Here is a 26891-nt window from a genome sequence, read left to right on the forward strand (position 1 = left end):
CTGAAGGCTCTGCGAAATGGAGGCATCTGCATCTGAGGAGGACTGAGTTCTTGCAGGATCCCAGTGTCAGTAATTATGTAAACCCTGCCTTGAGTCTGAATGCAACAAGTATATTTTCTGGGAAGGTCCACATGTCTGGTCTTTCTCAGACCTCTGGCTCCTGGCCTGCCTGCTTGATCTCCTGCCTGTGTCTTGACTTTGGATTGCCTTGATAACACCTTTGCCTGCTGCCTGCCCTGACTCTGAGCTGTTCTGGACTTCATTTTTGCCTGCCCTGACTCCAGTCTGTCTTGATTATGCCTCGCTTGCTGGCCACCTAGGCTCTGACTTTTCTGGCCAAATGCTAGTTCCTGTCTGCCTGCAGCACAGAAACTCCACCACACTCCAAGGCCGCACATTCCACTGTCAAACAGCCCTTACCATCAGAAATTTCTTCCTAATGTTTAGGTGGAATCTCTTTTCCTGTACTTTGCATCCGTTATTTCTTCTCCTAGTCTCTGGAACAGCAAAAAATAATGTTCAACATTACATCCCTTCAAATATTTAAATATGATTATTTAACCTGCCCTTCTCCTGAGAATTAAAACTTGGATTTTTAAATTCAAATTGGATATTTTTTAATAAAATACTCTTTCAGGGAAAAATTATTTAAAGATAGTTTAAATAGTTTTCCATTTAAAATACATTATATTCCAAACTTATTCATCATGAAATAAGGATTAGTTTTTAATTATGTAGCATGAGACTGTATATTCATGCAATGTTGAATTTTTTGGGTACATTAATTCTGTTGGATCCATTCACAATGTCATGTTATTCTGGAGGTTTCTGTAAGATTATTTTGGGCAGTTTTTCCATGTCGAAGATATAATCACAGATGCTTGGTTTTGCAGTTCTCAAAACTGTGAATTTGTGTCTGCAGAGATAACATGCTTTCTCTACACAGTAAAAATGTTATAAAATAAACATACAGAGTTGAGAAAAAGATTTTAATCCCATTGTTCCTTTGCAAATCTTATGTTTCCATAAGATCATATCAGTACTGGACACATTTCCATCTAGAGGTTTCCAAATGAATCCTGGTAAGCTGTCAATGAACAATTCCATGCTCATTAGGGTGTCAGTTCTCAAAGTTCCTTTCCTTCATAGCAATTGTTTTGTCTTTTCCTTACACATGTACTCCTGCCCCCCACCTCAGCTGGGTGCGGTCATTTCCTGCAAGATCTGATGGTATTTGGCTGATCTCCTAACATTTAGTGCTCACCCCAGAACATTAAAATTGAACAGGAGTCTAGTGGTGGCACCCTGAAATACTAGCCAGAGGCATCAAAGCTTTAAAGAACTAAGGAAACTCTGCCACTCATATTATTTTGTAGTGAGCCCAGGTTTCCTCCAGGTTTGCCACTTTCGGCCAAGCCCATAGCCTCAGACCCATTCATAGTAATCAGACAGCATAGAGACACAGGGATTTTTAAAAAGTATTATTTTAGCTTCATTTATTGTCCACCTTTCTCATTGAGACTGAAGACGAATTACAATAAAGCTACACCACACCATTAGGAGCAGTAATAGTAAACAAGGGGATTCTGACACGTTGCTTCAGTGGCCAAGGAACGCAACTCTGCATGAATTTCACTAACGTTGCATTGGGAAATAAACGTCACTTTCAAATAAATACTTGTAGAATCGGATTGCCTATCCGTGATGAAGTCCATATCCTGCGCATTCTGACTAGTAAGCAAACCCTATTCAACTCAATGGGAGATTAAGTCTTTGAAATCAGTGGGATTTTCTTCCAAGCAAAAATGGCCAGGCGCGGATTGCAAAAGCCGAAAAAAGCCGCCACAGTCCCATACGACCCCACCAGAGTCACGTGAGGCGCCGTTCAAAGCAAAGGACCATAGAGAGGCTAAGGAAACCATCACCCGAGGACGCTTCCCGATTCTCCCCCACAGTCGGAGCGCGTTTGCGTCACCACGCTGAGAGGATCTCGTGACCGGAAGGGGGCGACCGAGAGGCGGAAGTGAAAGCGGGGAGGGTGTTTGGCCCCATTAAAGCGGAGCCGAACGGAGCGGAGCGGAGGTGGCAGTGACTTTTGTCCGGAGCGACGCGGCGGCGGCGACTGTCTTTCTGTTCGGTGAGCACCGGGGCCGTGGCGGAAGACGGGCAGCGGGCTCTTTGCGGTTCCCCGGCCGGGTGTGGGGCTCGAGGCCTTCCGTGTGGGGGAGGCCGGGGCGCGGCGCAGCAGTAGCTGACTGGCCCCCCCGGAGGTGAGGAGGGCAGGGCAGCAGGCCCCAGAGGTTTCCTTTGCCCACCCGGTAGCGACCGGCGGTGTGTCGGCTTGGTTCCTTGGAGAGGTGACCGGAGGTGCCTGCTTTTGGGGACAAGCTGGGGTGAGCGACAGTCGTGTGAACAGAAGTGGGCTTACTGAAGAGTCCCAATGAGCGTTTCCAAGAGTGTGTGCGCGCCCTCCAGAAAAATCCTTGCGTTGCTTCCTCTTTCTCCTCTTCGCTTCCCTCCCTTTCCAGGGACAAAGACATGCGGGGTACAGAGGCGATTGTGCCCCTCTTGGTGGCGGGGTTGTCAGAGTGTGCTTAATAACAGCTCGTCCCTGGCCCATTGGGCTTATTGGAGGTGCCTAAAACGATGAATGGCCTCAAGCCCATCCCAAGTTCCTTGCTTCCCATAGCTGAACAATAAGGCTTCTTGTAGCTCTTGTCTGAACAGTTCGTAGGTAGGGATGCACACATTTGCTTATGTACCACTCTTCTGTTTCATATGAGCGTTGTGTTCTTTGTATTGAACGCTGTCACTCTGTAGTACTTTAATAATGAGTTTTTGTGGTTAAGGTTTAAAGGAGAATATTGCCACATACCACCACATATCACCAGAGAGCAAACAAACCAATCTCTTGAGATACTTACACTGTGAATAATAGGGTGGGTGAATGACTGGAGGGCACAGCTTTTCTTAGCCAGCGGGGGGGGGGGGGGGGGGGGGGGGGGCTATATTCTCTTCTTTGTTGTGTAAATGATGAATTGATTCCGTTAAAATATCAATCTAAATGCAAGAGACTTATCTAAATGCATGGATGTCAGATTGGTGGAACAAGCTAGATAATACACTGCTGCTTTCTGTTATTTTAATAGCTAAGTATGAGATCACTGCTTAAACTGGGAGGGTAAACAGGTCACACTCTTTTCTGGAATGCTGCCTGTAATTTTGTTTTTCAGAAGCCATGGTAGTTTAAGCAAGATTTCAGACGGCTCCAAGAGTACTAGCACTAGCCAAAGCTCAAATGTCCTTGAGTAGTAACGGGGCACGTTATCAGTGCTGCGTATATACAATAAAGCAGATGGACTCTACTCTGCTTTTTAAAGGCTTGGTGTCTTAAGCATCACAGAACAGTTGATGTCTCAGACAATAGAAATGGTAAACAGAAAGTTTCTAAACTGGCTGGCTAATATTAACTGTGGTCAAAATGTTGTAGAAGACCAGCAACATTGTTATCAGCAATAAAGTCACTCAGTTTGAAGCAAGTCAGATTTCTTCAGGACTACATTTAACTGCCAGTTTTATTATCATAGAGTAATCCAAGGATTGCTTGCTGCAGGTAATCCATCAATCCAGCATAAATTCTCAGACCATAAGTATTATTTTTGTTAGTTTCTGTCAGTTGCTAGGGAGTGAATCTGACTTCCAGTGGGTAAAGTCTACTTCAGTGCTGTAAGCCATGCCCTTTAAGTTGGGAAAGAACAAGCATACTGTCTTCTCTTGTGGTTTGTAGCAGCTGATGAAGCACATGATTGAATTCATGGGTGCTAGAGTAGAACTTGGCTAGGCATAGAGATTTAATAAGTGCCAAAGACTGAGTTGTAAAGGAGCTCTCAAATGCAGCCTGTCCCTTTCAGTTTTAGGTATCTTGGCATGATAAATATGCAGAAAGGATGGGTGTTCTGTACTGTCTAAGAAACGACACCGTTTCCTTTCTTGCACTTTGGTTACCAAACATCCTAGCAAGGGTTCTTCTTTCAGGAGTGGTGTTTAAAATTCATTTTGCTATCTATAATTTTATTTCCTAGAAAATATATCTTCTGCTCTGAATTTCTGTTGGCTAAGCTTTCTGTGCTAGAGAATGTCAATTTTTGAAATCTGTCTCTCCTTGTGACTTCAAATAGTACAACAAAATTATGTGAAATTGCATGCATTTTACACATTTTAAATATCACTGTTGTCTTACACTCATTCGTGAAAAACCAAACCAATTTCAGCTGGCCTCCATGAAAGGAAAAGCAAACTTTGCTCTAAAACTGTTTTTGGAGTTAGACCCGTGGTGGCGAACCTTTGGCACTCCAGATATTATGGACTACAATTCCCATCAGCCCCTGCCAGCATGGCCAATTGGCTGATGGGAATTGGGCTGATGGGAATTGTAGTCCATAACATCTGGAGTGCCAAAGGTTCGCCACCACTGATTTAGACTATGTACTCAACTCAAAAAAATATAGACAGTGAACACCAAGAACATCAGTTCTTGGTATCTGTTTATGTTTTTGATCCAGCATTGTGGTTAAGAAATGGACAGTTAATCAAAAAATTCCTGGTTCATATCTGTCCTCAACTCAATAGAGATCTTTGAGCAAACCACTTTGGAGTCGAGTTCTTCACTCCCAATGTGTGATTGGGAGATGTACACCTTACATCAGGCAGTGTACGTGGTTCTCCTTTTCTTGCTGTATTCTCACAATAGTATATGGGAACCCAAATTCATCAGCAAATTTTCATGGCAGAGTAGGATTTGAATATTGGGTCCCCAGATCCTACTTCCTGTTAACCACTATGCCTGGCCTGACTGGCTGTCCAAAGTACTGTGCCCTTTCCAAAGACTATATAGTCCTAAACATTGAGATGGCTTTCTTGAAATTGATCAGCTAAGCAAAACAGTGTATGTTGGCCTTGGTAAAGGAAAGGAACCTCTATGCACAGAAATGGTAAACTTCTGAATCCCAGTTGCATGAGGCAACATCAAGAGAAGACCTCAGCCTCTATGTCCTGTTTGTAGACGTCCAGAAGAACTGGTTGACCACTGAGTGGAACAGGATTCTGGACTACCTGGACCACCGGTGTGATTCTGCAGGGATTGTCTTATGTTCTTAACTGTCAATTAGTAGAAAAGGTTTGCTGAATTTCTTCCAGTATAGTCTGGAGTTCTGTGTTGAAATTCCTGTAGGTGGGATGAGTTTTTGTCTGGAAGGAGAGGACATTTGGGTGCAGGCAAAAATGAAATGCAGTTGTGATGAAGTGTCTGATTCTTAGCCAGGATTGGCTCATATTTTCCTGGTGGGAATTGGCAAAAGCATGCCTAACAGCCTCCAGAATACCCTATGATAGCACAAAACTTCCAGTGTTAAGGAGTTAGAAATGCCATACCTGTTAAGTCATGTCCTTGTTAAGTTAGTTAAGTCATATCATTGGGCTCTCTAATACTATTGTTGTGAGAATACACATGTTTGCTGAGTGATCTTACTAAGCTGTGCTGTCTTAACAAGATCTGGATGGCTATAATGTGTGGGATATTAGGGGACAAAATACTATTTTGGTAAGGATGGGACTTTTAGATGACCACTTAATATCCGTGCTTATCTGTAGTTTCCTGTGCCCCTCATGTAAGGCTGTTGGGTATTCAGTGTACAAATATAACTGATTTTTGACTGACCTTCCCCTTTTCTGAATACAATTTCATGGCAATTCTGTGAGGCTGCCGATTGGCTAAACAGTAGCAACACTGAAATGGGTCTATTTGGCATGTCAAAAGCCTTGGAATGGTATTGCTATCACGATGTTCAGCTTTAGTGTGTTTATGGAGGTCATGTTGTGTTTAGATGCAGAGGTTCCAGGAATGACTTTCATGTGTCCTTGTTGTCAGATGTAGACTTAATAACAGGCAGTGCTTGTAATCTTCAGGGTATATCTGTGACTACAGTAACGTGCTGGTGCAGATCATGATGGCTTGCCTTCCTTTGGGGTGCAATAGAATATACTAGACTAATAATGCTCTCCTAGTGTGTCTACTTAGAGGTTTACCACACCAGAGTTCCCTCACTTACATTTTTATTCTTTGAGTAGCAAAACTTTGATTTTTTATTTCCTCACTTACATTTTTATTCTTTGGGCAGCATACTTTAAATTAGTTGAGTTATTGAAAATTAGCAAGAGAACCAATTTGAATTAAGTTTCCTGTTGACATTTGGCATTTCTTAAACAATAATTAACAGGTTATTTATAAATCCTAAAGTGGATATATGTTCCTGTATTGCTGTTGCTTTCTCTTTCACTCTTAGATGTTATATCACCTTGCCTCCATCCTACCCTTGCTCCAGAAGCCCAGAGTAGCCAAGAATCTACTTGATTTATTGGTGCCCATGTGACTTCATTTGCACATGTATTACTGTGGTTGGGAACAACAAAAGCCACAGCTTTCCAGAACCGAGATTTCATAACTTTGAACTGTTCTGCCTAGTTACACTAAAGTGCAAGCAAATATCCATGATCACAACTTGGTATCTAACATTAAAAATAGTCTTATCCAGATAGACAAGAAAGTGACCCTTCAGTTGGATGTGGGTGTTTGTGTGTGAAGTCCTGTCAAGTCACTTCTGACTCATGGCGACCCTATGAAACAATGTCCTCTGAATTTTCCTATTGTTAACAGTCTGACATGCAGGATGCTGTTTCCTGGAGGCAGGGGCTGCTTACAGTCTTTGAGCCCTAGAATATAGTAAAACAAAACCAAAAAAAAAGACCTGTTAAGTAACCGTACCTGACCTAACATTTTCCCTTGTAGAGAAGCAACTTCTCAGTAGCTTAGAAATCACCAAATTATAGTAAGCAAGCTTAATTATAGCTTGGTATGAACAGACAAAACTATAGCTGCAGCTGTAGTTTTGCCTCTAGAGGCTGCTGTACTATAGAGGCAGGTATGAATTTATCAAGCTGGATGCTGAGAAAGAAATTAAAGCAAACTGTATAGTTATGACAAACCTTGGTTCCTGCTTTCTTATTTTTGCCATTGTTCCTCACAGACCACTTCAGTTTTAAGAGATCATAAGTACTCTGTTTCTCCAAAAATAAGACATCCCCTGAGAATAAGACATAGTAGAGGTTTTGCTGAAGTGCTAAATATAAAACATCCCCCGAAAGTAAGATGTAGCAAAGTTTTTGTTTGGAAGCATGCCCAGAACACCAGAGCATGCAGCTGTGGAGCGGAAAAATAAGACATTCCCTGAAAATAAGACATAGCGCATCTTCGGGACAAAAAAATAATATAAGACACTGTCTTATTTTCGGAGAAACACGGTAGAACTGACATAAGTGAATTGGAATCTGATTGTTACCCAATTATTCTGAGAAACTTAACCACACTGTGTGTGGGTGCTTTCACACATCCTGAGTAAATAACTTTCTATCCACTTTCAGTTCACTTTGCAGATGGGCTTTATGAAGTGAAATAGCAAAATCCAATGGCAAATGAGCGTTAAAGTGCATTATTCAGCATGCATGAAAGTGCACTGTGATATGCCAGTGACCCAGCATTCTCCCAAGATCGAAGTATCCTCTTGACACCACTGTTTTAGGTTTACTGGGAAGAACTGTGTAATGTCTACCCCTTAACTGTAATCCTTTCCCTTGAACCTCTCAATGTGACGTTCAGAAGTTGGCTTTCAGGTTGTGGGGTGTAAATGAAACCTGTAGAGGATCAGTGGAGAGATCACTATTTTAAATGTATCTGCCTTGCATTCTTTCTTACAAACTTACCTGAGCATTTGGTGGAGACAAGTTATGTGAAGGCTAGATGCGTGTTGAACACATTCTGGTAAGAGGAAGCAATCCCTTTACCAGTCCATGGTTTTATCAGAATTTAGTGATTCATTTTTAGCATCTAAATGTATGGAGTAAAGACTTACTATATATACTATTATTCTTGTAGGTATTTCTTGGAGAATCCTGTTATCAGTGGCTATCTGCCAGGCACATTCTGCTGCAAGCCTATATTGCTGATAGTTTTTTGTTCTTTTAAATTGCATAGCCAAGATTCAGCAGTTATTCTTGTTCTTTGCCCAGCACTGAGCTGCCCTGGGTGATGTCACTGTTGTTGTTAAGGCCTCTCTTCTATAAGTTTCTTTAGAGAAAAGCAGGCTGTAGCTGCTGTAAGTAAATAAGTAGCTTGCCAGTAAAGTTGAGCATGATTGGCAAATAATATGGTAAGTTTAACAGATAGTAAAGTTAATGCACAGGGCAAAAAGTGGTGAGAAGTTGTGCCAAGGCCTTTGGAAAATTTGGAAGAGCACCAAAGAGAACCCCCTGTGAAACATTTTCTCTTGAATGAGCAAACATTTGTACCAAACATTTTACTCTTTTCAAATCTACAGCATTGAGCGAAGACTTAATTTTTCCAATAGAAAGCTCGGAAAACTTCAAGGAGGACTTAAAAATATTTCTACTGTAGACGGTCAACTGTTTCAAGAACTGTTTGTTTAAATGTCAGTTCTGTCAACAATTAATATGCTGTAAGTGTTTAATGGTACAGAAGATGTTCAGTATTTAGTGTTACAAAATTTATCTTAATATCCAAACATGCTGGCAGACCTGTGTTTTTCTCTGACAGCATTTCTATCCAAACAGGTTTTTTTACTACATAATTTTTCTGCCTTCAACTTCTATTTTTGTTTGCCTCTCAGACTGTAAAGATTTAATGTACACATAAGATGCAGCAGTTTGCAATGGTCTTCATGCAGTGGATATACTTGTGATTTTTCTCATAGAAAATGAGGATATTTATCCTTTCAAATTCCATAGTTATACCAAATAGTATGATTTTATTTACAAATAAGTTATAAATGATGTATTATAATGTATCAATAAAAGACATTTAGATTTGATAGGAAAGTAGGTATTGCATATATTTCAGTTCCCCCTGCCTCAATTTCTAATTTTTTCCTCTGGGCGGGGACACACACATTTTTTCTTCTAAACTTTCACAAATTTTGTATCTTTGTTATTGCTTCTGCAGCTTGTGCAGCCATGCCATATAGGATATTCAGAAGCCAAAGTTCATTAAGAAGGATCAATTTGGAGAAGGGAACAATGTTAGATGGCTCGTTTTAAGTTATTGGGTTTAAATCTGCACACTTTAATTTGGTTTGGCACAATTTAAATTGGTTTCATCTGCACACTTACCTGGCTTTGCACTGTGATCTTCCTAAATGCTGTTAGGAATGCAAAATACGTATCTTATTTAAAGTAGGACAGGAGCACAGAAAACAAGCTCAACCTTCCTGCTTTGAGTCCATTTCTGCATTGAGCCCATTCTGTCTTGGCACAAAATGTCTGTGCTGCTTAGCTTCTGGACAGTCATAACATAATTGAACATTGGTGGCAGTCCAGCCGCCATTGGAGGCACAGCTGAGGTGCCAGTGTTGTGTTCTGACTCCTTGGACTTGAGAGATTTGCTTGTGTGCTGCTGAAGCTTTGGTGATGCTGCAAGGGGAGGGGAGGTGAACTTACTGGAACTAAGCTTTCCTTAGCTACACAGAAGCCTGATTTCTCCTGTACTGGCAATGAGATTTCCACTGCCTGGACATCCTTGAGTTTGTTTAAAAGGGTTCTAAGAAGCCTCCTGCCTTGAGACAAACCTCATGAAATAATTATCTTTAAAATTGTGTTTAACCTTCTAAAAGTGTAAATAACAAGTTGTCCATACTCTTGTCTAAAATAACTGAATACATAATTAGGAAATAGTTCTGAGCTCTTCATTCAGCAGTTGGCAAGTGGCAGCATAAGACCGATCCATGGATCAGACTGCTAGTTTCAGTCACTAGGGAATCTTTGGTAGGCTTTCCATTTTGCCACATCTCTGTTTAGTGGGGGAAGGCACCACAGACACAATTCTAAAATTTGGCCTCATCTTAGCAGCCTTCAGCATTCCTTTTGAAGAAGTACTAGCTGGTTAGGAACTTAATTGGTTCTGTTCAAAGCCTTTGCCATTTTTGCTTGGTTTACAGTGTACATGTTTTTAAAAAGCAATTACGAGAAGCAAGATTTGATTCTTCTGCAATTGTGGGGCACTTTCCAGGCGCGAGAGGGCAAGTGATTAAGCAGCCTAAACCCACACATGATGCTATAATCTGACTGTGCAGCCTTGAGCCAAGCACTGTTCCTATGGACACCACAGGGAGGGAACAGAAGGGGAAGCCTAAAAAGTCCAGGAAGAGTTGGTAGTAGACATCTGCTTAATATGTTCAGCAACTGATCTGCAGTTTTATGAATCTATGTTTTAACCAGCAGTTCATTTCCTTCAGAACAGCATAACCTGTACGTTAGCCCCCTCTTCTCGGTATTTCTACACCACCATTCAAACAGTACAGTCCCGCTAGCATGTAGAAGCTTCTCTATCAGGGAACTACCCCCCTCAGTGCAAAAGGAACCTTATGATCAGCATTATGTTTAGAGGTGTAAAATTTCAAAGCCTGTTTGGAGAAACAGAAAGGGAAAGGGCTGTGGCTGTGTGGTAGACCATCTGCTTGGCATCCGGAACGTCCCTGGTTCAGTTCCCAGCATCTCCAGTTAAAAGCATCTGGGCAATTGGGGATGTGAAACACCTTCTCTACCCGAGGCCCTGGAGAGCAGCTGCCAGTCTTAAGCAGGCCCTACTGACTTTGATGGGCCAGTGGTCTGGTTCAGTATATGGCAGCCTCATATATTCATTTGTGTTCAGATTTTGTGGGAAGCTGAAATATATGCAGTTCTTTGCTTTCTAAACATTTCTTCCTGTTTTAACATAAAATGCATTATCTCTTTCTTAACATAGGCACAATGTACTAACGTGTACTAACTGATTTGTGATATTTTAATAGCGTCAGTGGTTAGGTTTGCTATAAAGAAAATTGCAAATAACCCTCATGTCACAACACAGTAAAATGCTGCACCATGTTTCTTAATTGTTCTAGTAGACACTGAAATTATCAGTTAATGTAGTAGATTCTTATTTAAAAGTTTTCATGTGATATATTTTGAATCTGTAAGACTTGTCTTTTAAAGCATTTAACTTCATTTAGAACCTCCCAAAATCCTTCAGGGGTCCCCCAGTTTTCCCACTGGAAAAGTACAGTCCATGATGGTAACAGGACTCATTTTTTTCTATTTGTCTTTACCTCTCATTAACATGGAAGAAAAGTGTTTCACCAGGTCGGAAAAGTGAAGAAAATTAAAGCAGCAATAGGTATCATAATATGAGGAGCGTTAGAGAAGTCGTATTTAAGAACAGAAACAAAAGCCAGCTTCAGTTTCTGGATCAACCGCAAGGGCAGGCCTGCGTAAAGTGAGTTACAATAGTCTAACCTGGAGGTGACCTTAGTGTGGATCACAGTGACCAGGTCAGTCTGGGAGAGGTAAGGGGCCAACCGCCGAGCCTGCCTGAGGTGGAAGAAAGCAACGGGTCACATGGACCACCTGAGCTTCCATAGAAAGAAAGGAATCCAGGTGGACTCCCAGGTTGTGAGCCAAAGAGGTCAGTTTTAAAGGGACCCCTTCTAGCACCGGCTGCTAGAAACCCTCATTCCCCTCCCTGCGACCCAGCCAGAGGACCGCTGTCTTCGATGGATTGAGTTTCAACCTGCTCTGCTTCAACCAACCAGCGACCGCCTCCAAACAGTGCTGTAGAGCTTCAGGGACCAGAGGCCTCCCCCCCCCCTCCAGCAACAGAATGAGCTGAGTGTCATCAGCATATTGATGACAGATCAGCCCAAAACTCTGCAGAAGCTGAGCAAAGGGCCACATGTAGATGTTAAATAACAAAGGGGATAATAGAGCCCCCTGAGGCACAACGCAACAAAGCGGGCACCTCTGAGAGACTTGTTCCCCCTTGCCACACTTGCTGACTCTGCCCCTGGAGGAAAGAGGCGATCCATTGAGGGACAACGCCCCGCATCCCAGAGATGGCCAGACGGTGGACCAAAAGGTCAGGATCGACCAGATCAAACGCTGCAGTAAGATCCAATAATACCAGCAGCGCCAATCCACCTCGGTCAAGCTGCATGCGGAGTGTGTCTTGTGATGGTGACGAGGATGGTCTCCGTCCCATGTCCAGCATGGATGCTCTAATTAGCTAGGAGGGGCACGGATCCAGAGGACAGGTAGTAGGTCTAACACAGGGGTAGGGAACCTGCGGCTCTCCAGATGTTCAGGAACTACAATTCCCATCAGCCCCTACCAGCATGGCCAATTGGCCATGCTGACAGAGGCTGATGGGAATTGTACCCTTGAGAGCCTCGGAAAACACAGGTCTTAACAGTCAGGGCCCTGTCAACATCAGCCTCAGTGAGCAGGGAAAACTGGTCCAGAAAAGGGCCAGAAGACAGCAATGGAGCCTCCAGTTCACTAATTGTATCAAAACTGGCAGGAAGGTCATGGTGGAGCGACAGTGTGAAACAGACTTTTCTCTGTGATACACCTCTGAAGATGCCAGCCACAGATGCAGGTGAAACGTTAGGAACAAAATCCACCAGACCACGGCCACACAGCCCGGAAAATCCACCACAACCAGTTGAATCCGGCCGTGAAAGCCTTCGACAATACATTTAACACAAGCAGTTTCAAACCTGTATTTCTCATGGTTAATTTAGCATTACTCATCCTTGCTATGTGATCTGTTTGAGCATCTCGTTAACTGATTATAGGGTTGGATACAGCAGTCCATCAGCAGAAGGAAGCAAGAGGGCCGACCTTGCCTTGTTCAGTAGTCCTTTCTGACTCCAGATAAGTTTATTGCCAGGTGTTTGGGTCGTATGTAGACTAATATCCCCCCTGGTCTGGAGGATGGAGTAAGCAGGGAATAGAATCTCCCTTTCTTCTGTCAGTGCAGCTTTACTACAGAAAGAGACCTAGATAATAATCTTTTTCCAGGGTCAGCAAGGACTACTGGGAGGACATAGAAAGCGTCTCAAGTCCTTATATCTGGAGTCACTGGCTCTAGCCCAAAACCTTTCAATTTTTAGGTTAGAGTAAGTCTCTTCAGTTGAGTGTGTTGCACTTGAAAGGATCAGTGGGCCAGTGCCAGAGGTTGCTCACTAACTGTATGGCTAATGGACCGAAGAACAGATCCAGATCCAGTCTTGAGTGTTACGCATACCTGGTACTCAAGAGGATGGTTCTGGTGCTTGTGGTATTTGCATATAAGAAGCTTGAAATTTACTTGGGCTTTCCATGCACAGGTTGACTTTTTAATGAAGATAATTATTTTCATATCTGATTGTTACAAGGCAAGCAACACCTTCAGGTATTGTGGTGTGCCACTACAAAAACGCAGCACGGATGACATGCAGCACGGTAACAGCCAGTATAGGTAACGAAGCATAGGAGTGCTAAACTACCATTATTTGGCATGAAAGTGGCGACTGTGAGCAGAATTGGGGTATCAAGGATGTCAAACATGCCCAGAGGCTGGATCCAGCCCCTTGAGAGGGCTTCTCAGGCCTGTGAGCTAGCTGAGGCAATCCCCTGCTCCCATCATGCCTCCTGAGCCTGGTGTGGCCTTGCCAGTCCAGACATCCATGCATCCTTGCTCCTGATCTGCCCTGGCGAGCCTCTTCAGGCTTGCCAGCTGAGTGGAAACCCTCCTCCCCGCTGACCTGGGCTAGTGAGCCTGCTGTGGGCTTACCAGCTGTCACTCCCCCCAACGCCAGTCACCAGTGCTGATCTGGACTGGCAAGCCTGCTGGAGGCTTGCTAACTCAAACAACCAAGCCTCCCTCCCCGCAAATCCCAGTTCGATTGAGTCATGCTCATGTAATATAAGGGCCTAGTATAACAAATGAGTTTGACACTGCTGGCACTATAGCCCCTTTGATAGAATAATATAACAGTCCTCCTCATTCCTTCCTCCTTGTTCTGTTTTCTTCAGATGATCAGTTCTCCAAACCTAGCAGCCCATGAGCTTTCAGTTTAGTCATCCCTATTTTCTCTGTGCCCCCCACCATGACAATATGTTAAAACAATGTCTTGGATTTCTATGTACAGGAGGGGTTTTTGTCTGCAGGCTGGAACTTCCTGCCTCCTCCTTTCACCCCAAATGCTTTTCAAAACCCTGTCTTGTAGACGGGAACCCCTAGGAACAGTACAGGGGGGATCAGCTACAGTCTTCCTTTCTTAGAAACCTTTTGTGGGAGCCAGCTTAATATAGTGAGACCCTTATCAGTTATACTTTAAAAAATAAGTACTTTCCCCCCTTAGATGAAACTGCTCATTCAACCCAATGGTCTTTAGTATCACAATCCTTAAAAATAATCCTTAGAGCCCAGCTCCAGACTCTGACTGATTTATTCATGCATATTACTGTAGCTTGAAAAGCAAGTTGAAGAAAGACTTGTCTGTACTTGAGTTAGAAGGTTCAGGTATTGGAGGATAGTTGATTTTCATGTGAAATGATGATTAATAAAAACTTGGAGAAGATGGAAATCTAGGCAATATTAATGCTACTAGCCTATTTACAATGTTTTAATATAAATATATTATGTTTACATCTTGACGTAACACTGTATTTTTCATTTATGAAATTTAAAAGTATAAAAGCAAAATGATAACTATTAATTGCACATTGCAGCACCTTATTTTATAGTGAAAAAAAGTATATTTAGGCAGGCAGTCTTATAATCACATTAGGTCTAGCACAGGGGTCTGCAACCTGCGACTCTCCAGATGTTCATGGATTACAAATCCCATCAGCCCCTGCCAGCATGGCCAATTGGCCATCAGCAGGGGCTGTTGGGAATTATAATCCATGAACATCTGGAGAGCCGCAGGTTGCAGACCCCTGTGCTAGCAGGATGATTAAAATTTAGAATATGGAACACTTCAATAGTATGTTGTATTGCAAAGCTTTACCCAGTGTGGCTTGGGGCCAGCCTGTCTTAAGGATTGCTTGCTCCTGAAAGAACCTACCCACCCACTCTGGTAATCTTTGGAGGCTTTGCTTTGGGTGCCCTTGCCACATCTGAGGCTGGATGGGTGGCAATCCGAGACAGGGCCTTCTTGGTTGTGGCACCAAAACTTTGGAATTCTCCAGGGAGAGGTATTTGTCTCTGTTGTTGCCTTCTGCTATTGGATGAAGACTTTCATTTAACCTACCCTCAGTAACTATTGTCGACACTCCTCCCTAATTGTATAAGTGTTGTATAAGTGTGTGTTCATTGAATCTTTTGTTACGTGGGTTTTCAGATCATGGGCACATCGTGCCCCTCACCCCAGCAACGTGGAAGGGATGACTGTACAGTGAAAAGGTACAAGACTGCTTCAACCAGCTGCAGTCATAGAACACTAATGATTGTTGAGAGTCTCACTCCGTAAACTTATGCAGTGTGCAGAAATTAGTTACTGGACATTGATTATTTTAGGGAAAAGTAACCTTGGTCTCTCTTGAAGGTTTTGAATCTTTAAAAACTAACTCATTATTGGGCCAGGTATTTTTGAGAGATCCTAATTCAAGGCATGCAAAGTTTTCCCTGTTTTGCTCTTGCCGTTTTAGAGTTAGGTGGCTCAAATGCAAGGATGTTGTGTAAATACTGATCAAGCGGCATAAATTAAGACTGCAGATTGATTCTTTTTGATAATTGGTATGGAGATCAAATCTGACTACTGGGTGCTATGTTCCTGTAAGCATACTCAGTGCATAGTTCTCCTGTGCCTTTGCTATGGGAGACATAACTATCTAGACTACTACATTAACCTGACATTTTCTATGGGAGTCCAATTGTAACAAGTCAGAGCAAGACTATACGGCGTAGAATAGTTGGTGTTCTGATGCATCTTTGGGAGAGGGAGACATCTAGCATTTCTCTGCATGACAACAGCAGGTTTGAAAACCTGCATCTAACAATTGTGCTGTAGCCTGACTAAAATCGTAGATTTGAGATGACGGTTGCTTTAAATCCTTCCCACTGAAATAATACTGGAGAATAAGGCAGTAGGCCCTAGGGTAAAAAAAGTATCATTCATCACTCACCAGTAGATTAGGACTGTAAAGCATGTTTGCATGTTGAAATGCTACAGAAAGTACTGAACTAGTGTGTGATACCTGCCATGTGTGATACCTGCCATTCTAAGGTTGTACTGAAATATTATACTAGCTGCTGTCCGTGATTTCCTTTACTCTAAGCAGGATGGTGGCATGCTCAGTCCTTGCTTGAGATGCTTATATGGTCATTGTTGTTGGCCATATTTCCTGCTTAAATGCTGGATGAAGACACATTCTGTTCTAGCAAGCTAACCTTATAGAGCTTGTTGAAGTGAAGCTAGTATTCACCCTCTTGCAGTGGGTTAAATATGTGGGCTGCAGGCCTCATTGGCTCTTTTGCAGTAACTTACTCGCTATTTCATATGTTATCTGTCCACTAAACATTACCTAGATAAAGAACATTTGGTCAAAATAAGCATAAGCATAAGCATTTATTGTCATTGTGCATGCACAACGAAATTTACAGTAGCCAAATCATATGGCTGCTTTCTGTATTTTTGCCGATCATATTGCCTTACTGCCATGTTCCAAAGAATTGTGAAAATATGCTTTAGTCAAACCATTACGTCTGTGTTTCTATTCTGCTACCTTTAGCTTCCCCCCCACCCTGAAACTGGCAAGTTTTGCAGCCCAGCATTTCTCTTTCAAAAATGTACAGCTTCTTTAAGTACTCTGAACAATGTACGAGTTCTCTAAGTACTCTGATGAGTATGAAGGTGTCGTTGTTTCCTGACTGCTCTATTTGGCTTCCCCTGCCAAGATTCCTTACTGCCAGTTTCCATTCTCTAGTGCCATGGTGGCGAACCTATGGTACTCCAGATGTTCATGGACTACAATTGGCCATGCTGGCAGGGGCTGATGGGAATTGTAGTCCATGCACATCTGGAGTGCCATAGGTTCGCCACCACTGCTCTAGTGTATGGGATAGTCACAGACATTAGAGACTTTCAGTGCATTAACTTGGCCAATAGAAGCTAGATGCCTCATTACAATTACGAGTTCATCCAAACCAGCGGAGGCATTATAGCATAAATTATATATACTCTTGAACCCTGAATTTTACTGACATCTTCTTTCCTCCTCTTGGGCTTTAAAAACTAAGCTGTTTGCTAAAGATGGGACAGTGGGCTCATATTTCCATTATTTTGTCGAAGAGGAATTCTTATGTTTGGCCATTGCAGGAATGACCATTGCTGGATGCTCAGGAACAGACATGACTATGCAATGGCCAAACTTAAGAATTCCTCTTCAACAAAATAATGGAAATATGAGCCCACTGTCCCATGTTCAGCAAATTTTGCCCAAATAAACTTATAGCCAAATTAGCCAACTAATGTCTAGATCAGGGGTAGGGAACCTGCGGCTCTCCAGATGTTCAGGAACTACAATTCCCATCAGCCCCTACCAGCATGGCCAATTGGCCATGCTGACAGAGGCTGATGGGAATTGTAGTTCCTGAACATCTGGAGAGCCGCAGGTTCCCTACCCCTGGTCTAGATAAACAGACTAATAGCCACCCCACCTTTAAGACCTGCTCAGTCTGAGTAGGTCTAAAGTTGAGGTGGCTATTAGTCTGTCATAGAAAGCACTACGGATGACAAATGCTGGTATTCTTAATTTCTAAGCAACTCAAATACTGTGAAATAGTAAAATGGCTTTAGCATGCAGCTTTAAAATTAGGGTGCCCAAGGCTTGAGAGCCAGCATTGTGTACTAGTTAAGACTGGCCGACTCTAATTTGGAGAATCAAGTTCCGTTCCCTACTCTTCCACATGAAGCCTGCTGGGTCACCTTGGGCCGGTCACAGTTCTCTCAGAACTTTTCTCAGCCCACACGAAAGCAGGCGATGGCAAACCATCTCTGAACATCTCTTGCTTCGAAAACCCCATGAGATTGCCCGCACACCCACAAGGCTTGGTAGCATGGCAGATTGTAATGAAGCAGATTTACCCTGACTTTTGCTTTTCTCTTTCTGTGGAATTTAGAGTTATTGTCCCAACTAGCTTCCTTGGGCTTGAAAAGCCATTGTGGAAATTTTTACCAGCAGTGATTCCAAACCTGCAAAATTCATACAGTAATTGGACATGTAGTACCATATATACCATGTATAAGTCGAATTTTTCAGCACATTTTTAATGCTGAAAAAGCTCCCCTCGACTTATATTTGGGTCATTAAATTTTTGCGTGTGTTTTTACTTTGCCGGCCAGCAGGGGGCACATTTTTTATGCTAGAGGCACCAAGATTTCAGGGTACCCTCAGAAGACTCTCCTGATGATACCAGCCAAGTTTGGTAAAGTTTGGTTCAGGGGGTCCAAAGTTATGGACCCCTAAAGGAGGTGCCCCCATTCCCCATTGTTTTCAATGGGAGCTATTAGTAGATGGGGCTACCCTTTTGAGGGTCCATAACTTTGGACCCTCTGAACCAAACTTCACCAAACCTGGCTGGTCTCATCAGGAGAGTCTCTTTATGATACCAGCCAGGTTTGGTGAAGTTTGGGTCAGGATCCCAAAGTTATTGACCCCAAAGGGGATGCCCCATCCCCATTGTTTACAATAGAAGCTGATAGTAGATTTTTCATTTCTGATAATATCCCTCTTAAAATCTAAGTTGGGTTACATTTGGACATACAGTTGATGATGAGGAATCCAGTTTTGAAGGATTTTAACTCTTGTGTTTTAGCTTGGTTGCTGGTTGAGCTAAGGTTTTTGTACTTCTAAAGTTATTGTTGATACCATACTGTTCTTGTTGGCCCTCTTTTCCACTTACAGAGCCAGTTTACTGTTTTTCTTTGAAATAAATATTCAAAAACATTTAACCTACTGATGCCGCAGTTGATGCTGCATTTCCCACCCTCGACTTATAAGCGAGTCAATAAGTTTTCCCAGTTTTTTGTGGTAAAATTAGGTGCCTCGACTTATATGCGGGTCGACTTATACACGAGTATATACGGTAAATGCCCAGTTTGTGCAGACCTATTCAGTCCTGTTTTGAATATCAGTAATTTTCATTCTGTACCTCAACTTCTGATTTCTGTCTTTGTCCAGCAAGTGCCCTTGAACTGTTAGTCAGGACTCCGCTCTTGAACAATGACTTCTAGAAAGAAAGTGTTACTCAAAGTCATCATCCTCGGAGACTCAGGGTGAGTACTGTCTGTGGTATTAGTAATGATGGTGCGTGTAGTTGGCTCACAAAAGTCACTTGAGATGCATTTAACTGAAAATACAGTAAGCCTCTCAGAAGCAGGGGCCTGTGTCTTGTAGCACAGTAGTACAATGAACCATGCTGGTTCCCCCCTCCCCTCTCCTCCAATAGAGCTGAAATGTAAACTTTTACTGGACAAAGCTTTCAATCAAATTGGCTAAAGGCCACTAGAGGAAAAACAGAGTTGGCCTCTCTCCCAAGCTAGGAAGAGACCAAGCCAAGGAAATCTTAAGACAAAAGGTAGAAGACATTGAGCATCAGTCAGATCTCTCCAGTTCCTCTCCTTTTATATTACAGTCTAGTAGTAGATATATTCTTGCACTGACAGCCTGTCTTTTTGCTCTAGAAGTAAAATGCCACAGGAGGGCATATACATTAGCCAGACGTTTTGCCTTGCCCTCAGCAGTACTAGAGGGAATTTTAAAGAAAATTCCTTGCCTGTGAAAGTCTGGGGAAGTGGAAACCCTAGAACAGTGGTGGCGAACCTTTGGCGCTCCAGATGTTATGGACTACAATTCCCATCAGCCCCTTCCAGCATGGCCAATTGGCCATGCTGGAAGGGGCTGATGGGAATTGTAGTCCATAACATCTGGAGTGCCAAAGGTTCGCCACCACTGCCCTAGAACATGCATTTTTAAAGATGATCTCCTCACAGCATGGCTTGATCGAAGTTTATCAGCCCTTGCTGAATAAAACCCTCAAGGATCTCAGGAAAAAAATCAAGATTGAAAAACAACTGTCTGACAAAAATCCTGTAGTGATCAGATTACAGTAGGGAGTTTTGCACCTCAATGTATAAAGCTCTTCCGATATCAAGTACAAAAGATTATTAGGGGAACTTCAGGCTCATTTTTTGTTTATCTTGGTACTTAAAATGTGTAAAGTGGTTCTCAGTAGCTTTTATTATCTATCTTAATTTATGAGTCTATATTGTTTGAATGTATTTTAGGTTATATTTTTGAATGGCTTGGTACTGCAATAAAACATTCTTTTTTACTTGACAAAGATATCTAGGTCTGCAAAGCTGGCATTATATAAATGACTTCAAAATAGAAGAGGAGTTACGATGAGATGAGAATAGCTCTCAAATTATAGGAAATAATCTTCAGCATCAGAGATGGACAGCAGTTAGCTTCTAAGATACTATCTGTAGTTAGAGGCTAAAACTACAAAACTAAACTACGAAGAAAATAGAACTCTAAAAACACAATGTGGTAGAATTATAGGGCCATTTTTTTTTATTTGCTGACCAAAAAGCTATGGTTGTAGACTAACAGATGAGATTTATGTGATACCCACAGTGCTAAATCTCCTGGGCAAGCTCCATTCTACGTGTCTTGGATAACCTTACCACCACATACCTAAAACCACTTCATGTTGTAGAATACTGAGTAGCTACCTATTGCAAATGTGTTGATAACATTTGCAACAGCGCTGGTGGAAAAAAAATTCCACACTTGGCTGCCAGGTCTGTAATCTGACTCCAGCTCTGCACTTAATAAACAAATCTGATGTCATTCAGTTCAGGCTTTGGAATTGAATGCTCTGGAGTACATGTGACTTCTAGAATCTCTGGAGATCCTAGTTATCTCTGCAAGAGAAACTTGCAGCATGAATTCATGGAAGTAAAGTACTGAATATTGCTGATAGATGTGCAACTTTAGATAAGGCTTTCTTCATTAGCGAATGGAGTGGCCTTGCTGCTGTGCAGATGCGCATGAATACAGCACAGCTGGTAGAGTTCAGGAAGGCAATCCCAGTGAAATACTTTAAGGTCAAAGGGCTATATATGCTAGATGCAGAGCCCTGTCCAGGCAGTGGATGAGCTGCCCACAATTGCTCAAGGAAAATCCCTTTTAACAAGTTCTACCTAAGGGTACCTTTGACCCAAATTTCTTCTCTGCTTTTGATGGATGAATCAGAGATTAATATTTTCAAAACTTGAACTCAGTTTGATATTTAAGAATGGTTAAGATGAAAATGCTTCAAAACCTGAAACTTGGCTGCAGTGTGCAGGCTTAGGCTAACAACATATTGTCTAAATTCAGTCAACTTGATTTAAGTGTGTATCTTCCACAGGGTGGGGAAGACATCTCTAATGAACCAGTATGTGAACAAGAAGTTCAGTAACCAGTACAAAGCTACAATAGGAGCAGACTTCCTCACAAAGGAAGTGATGGTGGATGATAGGCTAGTCACAATGCAGGTAAGAAGAAATGCATGCCTCGAGTCATTGCTGTAACATTTTCATGGCTCTACAAATTTTAACTGGCTTCAGTAGCCAGTCAGATCTAACGCTTGCTGTCATAAAACTTGAGTGCTGGGAACTCTTCAGGACTTAGCCCAACAGGCTCGACTTGCCTTCCCCTCAATTCAGCTTTGAGCTGAGAAGATTAAGTATTTGTTCTGCAGTTGGGCAGTGCATTGGACATACTCATAATGATACTTTCTCCAGGCTCCAGGGAACAGCAGTGGTGGTTTCCAGTAATGTGCTTACAAATGCCTTTGTGATCTTTTAGATAGTCAGGAAAACTGAATGAAAAAAGTCTAAGCCGCATTACAACATGCAAGACATTTTGGACTGAATGAGGGAGTATAGTTTTTACAGTCTTGGATTGGGCAAATGAGATTCAGTGTGAGGAAATGTAAAGTGATGCATATTGGGGCAAAAAAAATCCCAATCTCTGCAGGCAGCAACAGACCAAGAAAGGGATCTTGGGGTGTTATTAATAGTTCAATGAAAATGTCAACGCACTGTATGGTTGCTGTAAAATTTCATGTTGGCCATAATAAGACAAGGAATAGAGAATAAAATTGCTATCATACTATCCTTATTCAAATCTGTGGTGAGACCATACTTGGAATACTATGTACAGTTCTGATCACCACACCTAAAAGAGGATATTGTAGAGCTTGAGACCATCCAGAAAAGAGCAACCAAAACGAACAGGAGGCTAAAGCAACTGTCCTATGAGTGGCTAAAACCTTTAGGGCTGTTTAGCTTAGAAAGAAGGCTGTTAAGGGAAGACATGATAGAGTTCTACAAAATTACGCATCGTATGGGGAAAGTGGACAGGAAGAAGCATTTCTCCTTCTCTCATCATTTTGGGATCTGCGGAAGCTGAAGGGTGAGAGATACAAAACAGACCAAAGGAAGTATCTCTTCACACAGCACGAATGGTGGAACTCCCTGTCCTGACTTGGGAGACTTGAAAAGGGGAGTGGACATGTTGATGGAGGACAGGGCTGTCAGTGGCTCCTAGTAAAACTGAATGATCCCTACCTTTTTCTCTCCAGTATTATGTTTCCCTCCACTGTTACGTCAGGTTCTGTGGAACCACAGGTACATCTTGACTTTGTCCTGCTGGGCAGGGTAGCGGTCAGGAAGGTCTTGTTGAGAGAACTGTAAACGGAGCACAGAAATTGAGTAATAGTGATGCCTTTGCTGGCTCTTTGCCTTGGCTCCTTTCCCCAACAAGACTACACATCGAGGATGCTGTTGCAAAAAACAAACAAACAATCCTGCCTTGCAAAGCAGCAGTGATGGGGCTCTTTACCTTGGTGCTCCCCCCATCCTGGGCTACATAATGAAGAGAGTGCTGCTACTTTTCTTTTAAAACTCACCAGTTACCAGGATGGAAGGACAAAACCGTTTCCCCTCCAAAATTGCTCACTGCCCCCCCCCCCCCCCTTTGATATTTTCACCCCGGGTGGGAGGCAATACTGCCCACTTTGGAATCCCTACCTTAAAGCACTGGTATCACTGCAGCATACTGTTCATTTTGGCTCAGCTTAATAGTGGCACCATGTTTTCTCTTACCCTGTCTCTTGAGTCCTGTGTGTGCTAGAAGATGGGCAGGAAAGTGGTTTTTGTAGTGGGCTTTAGAATAGGTAGCAAAGTCTGCCTCCCCTGCTCAATTTTGGTCTGCCTTCTACAGATTTAAGCACACAGGACTTTTGCTATTCCAGAATTCTCTCTATATTTCATTGGGGATCTGTTCTTCATCTCTAGAGGGTACAGTTGGCCATGGCAAGCAGATTTGTAGAAGCCTGGAGACTGTACTATTTCCAACAATCATAATTTCAGTTCCAAGTGACTACGTTGTTGCCTTGGCTTGATATTCCCTTAAAATAGGAGTCTGATGTCACAGTTCATACCCCAGCAAATGCTGAAGTTGATATGTTGCCTGGCAACAAGACTGGATACATCTCTAAATTGGTAATTTGTCCTTAAACCTATATGTTTTGATCTTTGCAGATATGGGATACAGCAGGACAGGAACGGTTTCAGTCTCTGGGAGTTGCCTTCTATAGAGGAGCAGACTGCTGCGTGCTGGTTTTTGATGTAACAGCCCCAAACACATTCAAAACTCTTGACAGCTGGCGAGATGAATTCCTCATTCAAGCTAGTCCACGAGATCCTGAAAACTTTCCTTTTGTTGTGCTGGGAAACAAGATTGACCTAGAAAACAGACAAGTAAGAGGGCAGATATTCTGGCTTTCAACTATCATCCTTTTACTAAAGCAAAAATCTGAATCCATTATCACTGTGCTGTGCGGCATAATGTCACAGTGTTTTTAGCATGGGGGTCTGAACTCAGTAGATCTCCTCATAGGCTCAGTAGGTCTCCTCATTGTCATAGGCTATTCAGAAGGATGGCTAAGAGATGCTTTAATGTTGGAAGTGAGCAGTTAAATATGCAAGGTTGCCTAAGAACTTGTGCTAAATGCTAGGCTCCATGAATTCTCCTTCTGCTTGATAGTGCATACAGATGCATGTTGGTTGGCATGTATGAATGCTGAGCTCCAGTCTTGTTCAGAGTGATGCAGTGTTTAATGGGTCCTGCCTTTGTTACAGGTTACTACAAAACGAGCACAGGCCTGGTGCTACAGCAAAAACAATATCCCCTACTTTGAAACCAGTGCCAAGGAGGCCATTAATGTGGAACAAGCTTTCCAGACAATTGCACGAAATGCACTTAAACAGGTATGGCAGTTGCTGTTATCTAGTGCCAGTACACAGAGTTCTTAGCAAGATCGGGCTGGGTGAAGGCTAGGAATCAAGGCAGAGTCTTGCTGCCTCAATATGCAGTTGTTAGCTTTGGCCTGGTGTAGTATCAAAACGTTCTTTGGCCCAAAATACTTTGTGCCTTATTTGCCAAGTTAAAATGGTGGGCAGCCCACTCCAGAGCCCCAGGTGGCTGGGGACAGCACTACCCTGCTGTCTCCAGAGGGCTTTCAGGTAGTATGGGGTGGCAGAAAATGCCAGAAACACCACTCCACCACAACCATAGGGCTTTGGCATAAGTCCAGGGTGCAGCACAATCAGCTGCAAAACTGGGGTGAAAGCCAACTGATGTCAGCTCCACCCCCAGTAATGCCCCACCTTGCACTTCCCCCCATGTCAGTGTCCAATTGGGGCAACAGCACAGCTCCACAACAGACTTCTGGTTTTAGCAGCCCCCTCTGCTAGCATGGGTGCCCCTTGCGCTAGTAGAAGGGACAAACGCGTTGGCACAGCCCAATGCTGCCTTCTCAAGAGGATTCAGGACCCCCCCTGATTGGGCCATAATTTTGTGACCTACACACAATAACAAGCTTCATAGGATCTTAAGCACTTGGGAGAAGTTTTTTGTTGGGTCTTGAGTATATGGAATGACTAGATGCACTTAGCATGGCCTTGTTACCGTAAGTCATCTCGCCTGGCATAATGCAAAGTGACAATTTGCCTAAGACCTATCCTGGAGAAGATCCTTGCTTTCTGTAGGCCTGATGCTTGGGTTTTTGGAGGGAGGGTTATGGGGAGCTTCATATTGACACCATGCATTCATTTCCTATTGAACTTGGGCTGAACTGCAGTTGGTGATGGCTTCTTCTTGCTTGATAGGAAACCGAAGTGGAGCTTTACAACGAATTTCCTGAACCTATCAAACTAGACAAGAATGACCGAGCAAAGACCCCCGCAGAGGGCTGCAGCTGCTGAGGTGGGGCTGGAGGGGTTGAGCACAGTCCTTCACAAACGGATATCACACTTAGGCCTTCAAACACACAGCCCCTCTTTTCTGTGTAAAAAGAAAACGAGAGATCCCACTTGCAGTGGCCAAAATCACCCCTCTACCATGAGCGACTTGTAAACCTATTCCTCTACGCAACTCCCATCCATGTCCCTACATCCCAATACATTATTTCATGGTAGCAGACCTTTCTTCTCTAGTTTAAAAAGGAAATTCTTATGTATGTTTGGAACTTAAGCTGCTTTCAGGTGTCCAATGGAAAGAAACTGTGTACAGATGATCTGTAACAATTGACCTTTCATTGTCTTGTGTTCCCCCCCGTGAAGGCTGCAATTGGAAAGGCTGATTACCCATAGTTCATTGCAAGCTCAGCATTCAGTCCAACTAGGTTGAGTTTTGTATGTATCTGTTAATGCTTGTTACTTTTAACTAATCAAATCTTTTTACAGTATCCACGTATTATGTAATGGCTTCTTTAGGAAAAATCTTATAGTACATGTTAATATATGCAACCAATTAAAAATGTATAAATTAGTGTAAAATTCTTGAATTACATGTTTAAGTACTGAAACACAGGTTCAAGATATGGAACAGGACACTTGTGGAGTATAGTGTACTAGGAACACAAGTCCAGATAGCGGCAGTATTCTGTACAGTAGAAGCAAGAATTATGTGAACATTTTTATTGATTTAAAAGCCAAAAAGCTTCCTCAACTGGCAAAAAAAAAAATTGTCTAGCTTCTTGTAGCTAAAAACCCGTCAGAGGATGATTTGCATAACCTTGCACTCTGAATTACTGGACTTCAAAATTAAATACAGCTTTCTGAACGATCATTGTGTGTGTTTGCCTTTTACCCCTCTCATGATTAGCTTTGCAGCTGTATAGAGGAATCCAAGACAAGGTCTCGGACTCTTGTCGGAAAAGCTCCATCTGGGTTGTGGTGGTCATTCTGGCTAGATGGCTCAAACTTTTCCTTTCTCTTCCCCTTCTATCTTACTGTCCTTTAATATAGATTTTTCTGGAATGGAAAAACTTGGCAACTTTGTTCCTGCCCTCTTCTTTGTTCTTGCATTTGTAGCTTTCTTAAATGGAGTACTTTTACTCTTTTCCAGAGGTCTACATTCTAGTACGTAGGCAGAGCTGTTCTGTAAAGAAACATGCCAATAAACTTAACAAGAACAAAACTACTTGCTCTCTGTTTCTGTTTTCTGACTCCTCTTAGTACAGCTCTTGGGCTAACTTTAATTGTAGTCCTTTGCCAGTGTTAACTATCTAATTCTCATGAGTATGCCGTTGTATCTAGGACCATGGATGCCTATTGAACACCAGCGAAAATTTAGAGAACCAGGGTAGGTATAAGTGTTATAGAAGAATTACCTGGGCATTTTTAACAGTAGAGTAATTCTCTCTCAAAATATATAAATAAATTACAGTGAAGAACTAATATGTTCCTCTTATTACAAGGACTAACTCTAATAACACTTTTCATGATTATTACAAAATAGCGTAGTTTTGGTGGTTTCTGTATCACTCTAGATTGCGCTAACTGCACGTTGAAAAATTGTTCTGTATCAGAAACTATGAGAATGACACAATAGTGCACATAGCA

At 42.5% G+C, this 26891-nt stretch overlaps 2 protein-coding genes across 3 annotated transcripts in view; one reads left to right on the forward strand and one right to left on the reverse strand.

Annotated features, from left to right (window-relative positions):
* The window catches only part of GATA2 (GATA binding protein 2), a 627541-nt gene that overhangs the window by 185883 nt on the left and 414767 nt on the right, over window positions 1-26891 (reverse strand). The gene's annotated exons all lie outside the window — the stretch shown is intronic.
* Window positions 1981-26466, forward strand: RAB7A (RAB7A, member RAS oncogene family). The gene is made up of 6 exons (XM_048489769.1): window positions 1981-2137; window positions 19111-19205; window positions 21347-21473; window positions 23526-23744; window positions 24126-24254; window positions 25155-26466. Exons 2-6 carry the CDS (start codon window positions 19153-19155, stop codon window positions 25248-25250), a joined length of 624 nt encoding a protein of 207 aa, XP_048345726.1. The 5' UTR covers window positions 1981-2137; window positions 19111-19152; the 3' UTR covers window positions 25251-26466.

The sequence above is a fragment of the Sphaerodactylus townsendi genome, linkage group LG03 (assembly GCF_021028975.2).
Source record: "Sphaerodactylus townsendi isolate TG3544 linkage group LG03, MPM_Stown_v2.3, whole genome shotgun sequence".
Lineage (NCBI taxonomy): Eukaryota > Metazoa > Chordata > Lepidosauria > Squamata > Sphaerodactylidae > Sphaerodactylus > Sphaerodactylus townsendi.

Coding starts and splice junctions, on each gene's coding strand:
- RAB7A (XM_048489769.1), top strand. CDS start 19,153: ATGACTTCTAGAAAGAAAGTGTTACTCAAAGTCATCATCCTCGGAGAC. Junction 19,206..21,346: donor ATCATCCTCGGAGACTCAGG/GTGAGTACTGTC, acceptor TATCTTCCACAG/GGTGGGGAAGACATCTCTAA. Junction 24,255..25,154: donor CACGAAATGCACTTAAACAG/GTATGGCAGTTG, acceptor CTTGCTTGATAG/GAAACCGAAGTGGAGCTTTA.